This window comes from Amphibalanus amphitrite, unplaced genomic scaffold (genome assembly GCF_019059575.1).
Source record: "Amphibalanus amphitrite isolate SeventyFive unplaced genomic scaffold, NRLGWU_Aamphi_draft 000480F_arrow, whole genome shotgun sequence".
Lineage (NCBI taxonomy): Eukaryota > Metazoa > Arthropoda > Thecostraca > Balanomorpha > Balanidae > Amphibalanus > Amphibalanus amphitrite.
The window spans coordinates 65320-74687 of record NW_024881974.1 but is presented as its reverse complement, the minus strand read 5'-3'; the positions used below and the strand labels follow the sequence as shown (position 1 = coordinate 74687).

The window sequence follows — 9368 nt, the reverse complement described above, 5'->3', positions numbered from 1 at the left end:
AGAGGAAGCCGATGATACCCAAGTTTAAGGTCCTAGGTCATCGGTTGACCTTCCAGGTCAGGTCAATGACCCAAAAGTCGGGAAAATCGGGACCTGTTAGAGCGTCGTAAAGGGTGGCTGCTATGTTTGTCTTCGGGGTGCTGATCACGAATATCATGTTAGTTATGATCATAGATGATGTCTTCATGCATTTAGGCCAGGTCGGGTCATGTCAGGTCAGTTCAACCAGTAGGTAAGGGTTTTGTCGGGTAGGGTAGGGTGGGGCAAAGCGCCCACCCTAACTTTCCAGCCCCAGTATCTCTTTATCTTACAAATTTGAAAGACAACTAGGTAGCTGATCTGGTAGCTCATTACCTTGTCTTTCTTTGAATAACACATCAGAAACAAGTGGCATGCATGGTTTTTGAGATATGCCATCCAAATTGAGAGGACTACAAATCGGGCGTTTTGCCCCACCCATGGGGCATAACGCCCATATGAGTGGGGCATAACGCCCAGTCCTGAACGTTTCATTACACGCTCGGTACTCTGACAAAAGAATGCAGTATTTATCCATTCTCATTTCGTTTGACTTTAAATCGATAGATTACACCACTAAACACATCTTGAACACTGTTGTTACCACCCCACTCCTCATTCAGTCAACGGGCTGTCACCGCCTTGGAGAGCGGAGATTAGTTCGTGCGAATAAATTGTTCCAAGCGATACTAACCAGTATATTGCATATTTCATAAGAATCCTGAGCATTAGAAACGTATCCCGACACTCACTTTCAGCCAAAAATGTTCGCAAATACCCGTACTGTATAACTCCCATTAGGGGTAAAACGCCCATGATGGGCGTTTTGACCCACACCAAAGTGGGCGTATTACCCCAACAGCACATTTAAAACGAAGTCCACCAAAATTAAGCGTGTGACGATTGTGTTGCAAACCAGTAAATAATCAAAACATAGCTTAAATCCGCAGGTTCTGCGTAGCTAAATTTCATTGCCTACTTTAATCTCTATCAGACAAAGTTTTAGTAGTATGAAAACATGTAATTTCTAAAAATTGTCTGAAATAAACTAATCTTTATCTTACGTCCAGAACAACCCACTTATAGAACCGAAAAAGGGGGCAAAAGTAGATTCCTGCTCGTTCTTGAAAATGGCTATCGAGAATTCTTCGAAAAGTCGAGCACTTCATAAAAAAGAGGGGTGGGCGTTTGACCCGCCCTGGGCGCTTTGCCCCACTCTACCCTATTCGTAGTTATAGGTGGCAACCGCGTCTGACAGCTTCGTAACATGTTACAAAGGCACCAAAACTACTTCGTAAACGGTCAAATGGTTGCTAAATTCGAATTCAGCTCCAAAAACTAGCCTAGAAACATATAAAACTCGAAAATGTGAACCGAGGTCATCAAAGGTAAATGACCTGACCTTCCGGTGACCTTGACACCCACCCTAATGCATGGGAGCAACATCATATCCCATGTTTGAACGTTTGAAACCACGAAAAGACTGCAAACACGCGGCTAATGCGAGGCGACATACGCCGAATCGCGATCCCGGCCAAACATGGTGCCATGGTGCTAAGCAGCCGGTGCATCTGAAAGAACTGTGGTGCCCCTGACAAGCCTGAAGTTCCAACGACAGGCCCGTGGTGCCCCTGACAGGCCCATGATGCCCTTGCGAGGCCGGTGGTGTCCCTGCTAGGCCGGTGGTGCCTCTGCTAGGCCGCTGGTGCCCCTGGGCCCTGACAGGACTGTGGTGCTCCTAACAAGCCTGGAGTGTCCCCGACAGGCACGTGGTGCCACTAACATGCCCAAGGTGCCCCTGCGAGGCCGGTGGTGTCCCTGCCAGGCATGTGGTGTCCCTGCTAGGCCTCTGGTGCCCCTGACAGGCCTGTGGTGCCCCTGACAGGCCTGTGGTGTCCCTTTGCCCTGACAAGCCTGAGGTGCCCCCGACAGGCCCGTGGTGCCCTTGCTAGGCCTGTGGTGCCTCTGGCAGGCCTGTGGTGCCCCTGGCGGGCCTGTGGTGGTAAATACCCCTGACAAGCCCAAGGTGGTGCCCCTGCGAGGCCGGTGGGGCCCCTAGCAGGTCTGTGGTGCCCCTGGCAGACCTACGGTGCTCTTGCTAGGCCGATGGTGCTCCTGACAGGCCTGTGGTGCCCCCGACAGGCCAGTGGTGCCCCTGACAGGCCCAAGGTGCCCCTGCGAGGTCGGTGGGGCCCCTGGCAGGTCTGTGGTGCCCCTGGCAGACCTATGGTGCTCTTGCTGGGTCGATGGTGCTCCCAACAGGCCTGTGGTGCCCCTGACAGGCGGGTGGTGCCCCTGGCAGGCCTGTGATGTCCCCGGTTCCCAAGGGGGCGGGGAGTCATGACCCATATGACCCATCCTTGGATCCACCACTGGTCATTACTTGCAGATTGACTCATTTGACATCCATTGCAGAACAAGTCACAGTAGTATGTTTGTCACCCTATTCCTGTATGCCCATTTTTATAGTGGGCAAATCTCGACGACTGGGGGGGGGCAATTCTGTTGAGTGCGGGGGCATTTGCCCCCCCCCCCAGTTAACATGTTAAAATAGGCCCTGTGCCGAGCTGGAGGGGGTTAATAGCCATCGGCGGTGCCATTGCGGCACAGTCCGCCTCCTAGGGGCTCATCGAGACACTGCGCAATGCAACACGACGAAGATGCTAGGGATCTTCTCTCAAACCAAACTGATAGTCGCATCTCCAGCTCGCAAACACTATCGACAATCTTGTTTGCAGACATCGGAAGGTTACGAGATGTGAGGATTTGAGACTGAGTTGAGTTATTTCATTGATTGCTAAGAAATTTGGATTGAAATTAGTCGATTATTCCCTTACTAAAACAAAAAGTTAACATTTTTTTCGAAAACAATGCCATCTCACTATCGCTGAAAAACATTTGATGGCTCTTTTACTGGTATTTCTGTGTCAACTCCTCAGCAACGATTTAATCGCATCAGGGCGAAAACCATCCAAATGGACGGTTTTGTCGGAAAAGTTTGTTTGGGCGACTATTTCAGACACAAAGATTGTGCGACATTGATTTTTATCGACATTGCATCTTGTCGAGACGCATCGACCGACATATACTTTGACCTTAAAAAATCAATTTGGAAAGTTGACCTAATGTCAAGGTCATAACATGACTGAAAAAGACAATGTTTATATCAGTCGATCCATATCTTCGAGCTGAACGCATGCAAAAGGTTTCATCGGTCTAATAAAAGTTTTCGTAAAAAAACTGCTGGTGACCTTTTATGACCTTCCTCCTAAGATGAACTCAGGATGGGGCGTTGCGTGACACATTCCAATACCTGCTTCACGATGTTTGAGCTTTTACTGTTTAGTAAGACTTCTTAAATGGCGCAGTTACACTTACATTGATATAATGGAGGTCGCGAAATTGACCGGATCGATATCCAAAATCCGAGACACACAGCAGTTTTTTTCAGATGACAGCAGCTAGGTAGCAGGTGGCAGTCAATTCGCCAGAGAAAAAAACGAGAGGTGTGAAAACGCCACCTCCCCCACCCTCACACGGCTTGAAAACTGCGCTCGTGACAGTGAATGCCGTCAGTATACCATTCTAAATTAAAACTGACCGATTCACTGTTCCGTCATTTCCGGCTAGCCTGATATCACAGCTAAGAAAGCTACGAAAGTTTCCTTCGGACACAAGGTGTCGAATGAAGCTAAATGCACTGAAAGCGCGGTTTCGATGCGTCTAGCTAGCTACGAGCTATTACGGAAAAAGGACGACACCTGTGCAGAGCCTCTCAGGCAAGCGTCAACTATCCTACGAGAGGCAAACGCAGCCCTGTTGGCAGAAATGGAAAAAAGCAGGGAACAGCAATTAGAACACTCGAAATATATTAATCGTAAAATGCATTGAATCACTTCAGCCAATGACTTGAAGACGACAAATAATTGTAATAGCCTAGGGCTTATTGTGTCGTGCGGTGAAGCACAAAGCTCAATTAGACGGAAACAGCTTGACTAGAATGTGCTATCACGATACAAAAGCAAAACATGTGTAATCTTTGAGATCTGGACAAAGCGCTATGCCGTGGCTGGTATGCACAAAAGCAACGCAACTCGATGCCTCACAGCATTTTTCTAAAAACTAACAGAATAACACAAGCGATGATTTTACAGCACCCGCGAACCACCCATGACCTGAACCTGCAAATCATTTAGCTTCTGCAGCGGCGGCGACTGATAATTTTGAGTGAAGGCTCCTTCGAGAGCCGGTGTAAACGTCAGTTCGCTGAGGTCCCGGCACTCCGAAACAGGCGCTGACTGTGCAGCAGCGGGAAGGGTCCGTTCGAGGCGAGCAGCGCCGCGGCCCCAGCACAACCCGGGACCACACGGCCGTAGACAGATGTGTGTGGCCACCTGACCAAAGTGAAGGTGATGAAGTGCTCAGCAGGCGCAGGTCCGGACAGCGGCAGAGCATTTACAGCTCGACGTGCTCAGAAGAATGGCTGGTGGAATGTGTGAATAATTAGCCGGCCTCACCCAGCATAAGACACTGTGAGTAAACGGGCCTGGATCACACCCGTCCCTCGTCGAGCGGACGGCCCGACGTGCTGCAGCTGGGGGTCTCTGCAGCAGGCGGCAGACACCACCAGCCGCACTGAGGTCGCTCCAGCGCCACTGCCCTGTCCTCAGGCGACCGATCAGCCCCCCGGCCACTCTGAGTCGCCCCAGCCGCGCGGCGACCCACCGAGCTGAGCTAGGCCGCGCCGATCCCGACGGTCCCGATCTCCTCGTCCTCCTCCGTCGCGTGGAGCTCCGGTGCCCTGGTGCGCGCGGCGCGAGTCGAGTCCCGGGCCGCGGCGGTGGGTGCCGGTGACACGGCAGTGACCTCGAACAGCACCAGGTTCAGCTGCCGGCCGACGCCGCCGAGCAGACAGGTCAGCGCGCGCGGCGCCGAGTCGCGCCGGCACTGGTGCGCCACCTGGCCCAACGACGGCGCCGCCTCCACGCTGAGGTGCGGCCAGAAGCGGCGGGTCGACCGCAGCCGCAGCGAGCTCCTGGTGAGCGCCGTCAGCCGGTCCTCGAGCGGCGCCGGCAGCGCCAGGTACACGGGCCGGCCGCGGCTGGCGCCGGTCACGTCGGTCAGCAGGCGCGCCACCTCGGGCAGCGGCCGGCCGGCCAGGTCGTGCAGCTCCACGTCTGAGCGCAGCAGCAGCGACTGCGGCGGCATGTAGGTGTGGCTGAAGACGACGGTGGCGCCGCCGGCGGCCGGCAGGGCGCGCTGCAGCGCCGCCAGCGCCGGCGTCACGCCGCCCTGGTGCACGAACCCGAAGAGCAGCACGCAGGCGGCGTTCCAGCAGTAGTAGGCCAGCACCAGGAAGCGGCGCGTGTTGCGCCAGCGGCCCGGCGAGGCGTCCAGCCGGTCGGCGAACAGCAGCACCACGGGCACCAGCAGCGGCAGCAGGAAGCGCGGCTCCTGGTGCGGGAACCACGACAGCAGCACCAGCGGCAACAGGAAGCTGGCCGACAGGAACGCGCTCGACGTCGTCACGTGCAGGTCCAGGTTGAGCAGGTGGCGCGCGAACGACTTGAGGTGCAGGACGAACGAGCCGAGCGCGATGACGCCCAGGCTACCGAACAGCAGCGGCACATTGACCAGCGTGTGCGTCAGACACCAGTGGTCGCCGTGAGAGGCTAGGTTGGCCGACTTGACGTTGTAGACGATGAAGTTGAAAGGCGTCAGCACCACGTGGTCCAGGGTGACGGTGCCCTCGATCAGGTTGGCGAACGACATCCAGCCGTACAGCATCGAGTCCATGATGACAATGGCCGTGACGAGGGCCAGCGAGATCGGCACGACGCGCACCAGCCGCATCTGCACCAGGTTGTCCTTCTCGTCGCCGGCGCCGCGGAACAGCCAGTAGAGGAGCGGCGCGGCGGCGAACAGCACGAACGTGGGCCGCACGAACACGCCGACGCAGAGGAGCGCGCTGACGGCGGCGCAGTGTGCGGTGGCGGCGCGGCGCACGGCGGCGCGCGCCTCGCCCAGCTGCAGCCGGTGCACCGTGTACTGGGAGCCGGCCAGCCGGCGCTCCAGGCGCGCCTCGGCCTCGGCCGCGCGGCCCGACGCCGCCAGGCTGCGCATCGTCACCAGCATCAGGGCAGCCAGCAGCGCCAGCTCCAGCGCGTTGGAGAAGGTGCGCGTGGCGAACACGAGCATCACGTGGCTGCCGGCCAGCGCCTCCAGACAGCGGCGCGCCGGCCGGCCCAGCAGGCGCGCGCAGGCCGCCACACACACGTCCACGGAGAGCGAGAGCAGGGCCATCCAGAGCCGGGGCGCAGCCAGCAGCAGTTCGGCGCTGGCGGGCCGCAGCAGCAGCACTGGCAGTCCAGAGCTGAGCAGCAGCGAGCTCCAGCTGCGGATCGGCAGCCGAGAGGAGAACTCCCACGGCACCGTCACGTTCACAGCGAGAAACTGGCCTGCAACGTGGGGGGGGGGTCTCAGAACTGCACACTGATCGCAGGCATTACATGTCGGACAGGGACAATTTAGGCATTGGACAATATAATGGGGCAAATTCATTGCCGATGCCTTTTAGTGAAATACATTGATGACCTAGCTTAAATTGGGATAGCAGCACATCAGATCACCAATGATCACTTAAAAACCAAGTGGCAAGAAGACATCATTTTGATGAACAAGCATTCAATAACTCATAAGTCATCTAACTAAAAAGGGTAGGCATGGTCAAAATATATGAAAATATACATACATTGTGGGTGTGAAAATGATGGTAAAATGAAAGCACTCTAGCTTGACTCATTAAATATACCTGTTAAGCAAAAGGCAATGCACAATGCACATACTAGCTGCTTACCTGCCACTGGCTCCAAGGACTGGAAAAACTCGTCTGGGTGAATGTAGCCAGTCTGGATAATGCAGAGCAGGAACCTCAGAAGAACCAAGCAAACATAGAGTGGGCTTAGTTCATCGAAACCCAGCATCAGCATGTTTTTAGAGTTGGAGCTGTAGCCTGAAATGGGTGGAATGATATTAATAAATACAGTTATTCACAAGGTTCCTACTAACTAAAGTATCAAACACATTCAACCATGAAACAATTACCTACATATGAATGTTGTCATTTACCACTCAGAGAAAATGAAACAAATTGAAAAAAAAACTGCTTGAAATCGCACAGCAGTGTATAAGAAGACAAAATACCTAAGAGGATTCCTAAAAATCTGAAGAAATAGTTGGAAAGTTATGCCAGTTGGTGAGCCCGGAAAGTTAGTTTGAAACACACCATTGGGGCATAGTCCCCACAAATTCTGGCCACAGTATTACCTAACTGGATTATTTGCCAGCTTCTGCCATATGATGGCACTAGAGCTTGTTGTATATCAATGCTAAATATAAAAGACCAAATAACTGTAATATTTATCAATTTCTCCACTAATGCCATTTTTTGTGTTTATGTCCATCTACTGCCATGCTTATATCTATAAGTACCTACGGAAGCTATAACATGTCACCAGCTGGCCAGCCATGAGCCAGCCGACTGAATTCAGATAATACTGAGGTCCAAATTCAATTAAAGTAAATGATATTTAGCACTTAATCAATATCTAGCAAAAAGGGTTAACCCTCGCCGGACCTATTGGTTTTCTACATACGCGCCGGCCGAGGGGGGGGGCGGGTACGACCCCCCCCTCGCCGTTTCGCCCCTGGTGGAGCTAGCGCGTCGCGGAAAAAACGAGCGTGTGCGCCGTTACGAGACGCAGAGATTGGTACCCGATTTTAAGGTCCTAGGTCAACCGGTGACCTCTGAGGTCAGGTCAAGTGCCCCAAGGTACGGTTCAGTTTTTGGTGAATAACTTCGCAAAAAACGGCCGCAGAGCGCCGATTTTGGCAGCATCGTGTTCGTCTTGCTCAGGCGCGTCGAATGATATACTTTTTGTCCGGGTCAGGTCAACTTGGGGTGTTGACCTCAGGTCAAGGTCAGGTCAGCACCCCCAGGTCACGAAGTTGGTCGAAAGAGGTCATGTCGCATATCATTCGATTCGGCAGGTCTTCCTGAGTCCATTGGTGGCTTTCCCGACTCGCTAGCTCAATTTGATCAAGAGTTATTGACGAAAAACTAATATGACCTTGATGACGTCATAAATGACGTCACGCAAGGTCAACATTGCAAAAGTGACGCATCTAACCTTGCAAGGAGTGCATAAAATCACGATTCTGTGTGCTTGAGATAGTTGGAGATCGTTCCCGGCGTCAGAATAGCAGTTTTCATTTTTCCCCATTGACTTATAATGGTGAGGTCACGAAAATGACCTGACCTCATATGACCTTTAGGAAAAATCCGAGATATACAAGTTGTGGGACTCATAATGGATACTAGATCTTGCAAGTTTCATTTCCCTGTGACATCTCCTCTGGCAGTGAGGGCGTTGCGAAGTTGCGACATCTGAAGACCGTGCAGAGGTTCACTTATGACGTCATAGGTCAGTGACCTGACCTGACCCAAAAATGCGGTTGGTGTCAAAAGATGCGGCTTGGATCAAAGGTCAGGTATGCCAAGTTTCAGCTCGCTATCGCCAGCGTGTTCGGAGCTATCGCGAAAAAACCCTATGGGGGGGCGGCACCCGCCCCCCCCCTCGGCCGGCGAGGGTTAACTGTAATTAATTTGAACTCTGCCTGAAGTGGACAATGAGCTGCAATGTTACATGCCTTGCAGTTGCACAAGAACAAATTTATCTTCACAAAGCACAATAAGATATGTAACTAAATGAAATTAATAGACGTGCATCAATATGACTTTAAAAAGTAGCAAGTCCTATTTATATGTAAATTATGTAGGTTTATGTGTTATGTCCACCAACAGTAACAACCAAAACCAAAAAACCAAAGCTCACCAAACAGACTTTCCTGATGGCAATCATACCCAGAGTTGAAGTCAAGTTTTTCACTATGGTACTTCATAAAGAATGATTAAAACTGACAGCAAAACACAAATAACTCATATTTTACTCACCATAATGATTTAGTTTGGCTTTTTCATTTTGAGGTTTTGATGTTGGCTGTTTAGCCTTCATGACAATCTTGTTACTCAGTCACAAATGCATCCGAAATCCCACTTGTTTCCCACAAGATAATATTTAACTCAGGCCGGAACCTATCCTCACTTGAAATGCACTTTATTTTCTTAAATATCAAAAATTCACTGAACTTTGCAACGCAAAACACGGACACCCCAGTCCCCGAGCACCAAAACACGGAGGGCGCTGGAAACGAAGCAGCTGCGCCACATTCCTTCCGTATCGATTTGGCGAACGCTGCTACTAATTTAAAAGCAATTTCTTGCAGATATT

General features: G+C 52.0%; 1 protein-coding gene across 2 annotated transcripts; it reads right to left on the bottom strand.

The window, feature by feature from the left end:
* Positions 1-3863: 3863 nt before the first annotated feature.
* LOC122392291 (GPI mannosyltransferase 4-like) lies at positions 3864-9368 on the bottom strand. 2 transcript variants are annotated; one of them, XM_043386982.1, is made up of 3 exons: positions 9032-9368; positions 6875-7030; positions 3864-6476 (listed from the first exon to the last, which is right to left on the bottom strand). In XM_043386982.1, the coding sequence occupies exons 1-3, from the start codon at positions 9090-9092 to the stop codon at positions 4753-4755; spliced, it is 1941 nt and encodes a 646-aa protein (XP_043242917.1). In that variant the 5' UTR covers positions 9093-9368; the 3' UTR covers positions 3864-4752. The 2 variants fall into 2 exon arrangements, with proteins under 2 accessions (XP_043242917.1, XP_043242918.1); XM_043386983.1 differs by having other exon boundaries at positions 8942-9055.

Bases quoted from the DNA above. Each gene is read 5' to 3' on its own strand.
- LOC122392291 (XM_043386982.1), bottom strand. From the start codon at position 9,092: ATGAAGGCTAAACAGCCAACATCAAAACCTCAAAATGAAAAAGCCAAA. The intron at 7,031-9,031 runs GTGAGTAAAATA...CACCCATTTCAG, and splicing joins AGCCAAACTAAATCATTATG to GCTACAGCTCCAACTCTAAA. The intron at 6,477-6,874 runs GTAAGCAGCTAG...CCCACGTTGCAG, and splicing joins GTCCTTGGAGCCAGTGGCAG to GCCAGTTTCTCGCTGTGAAC.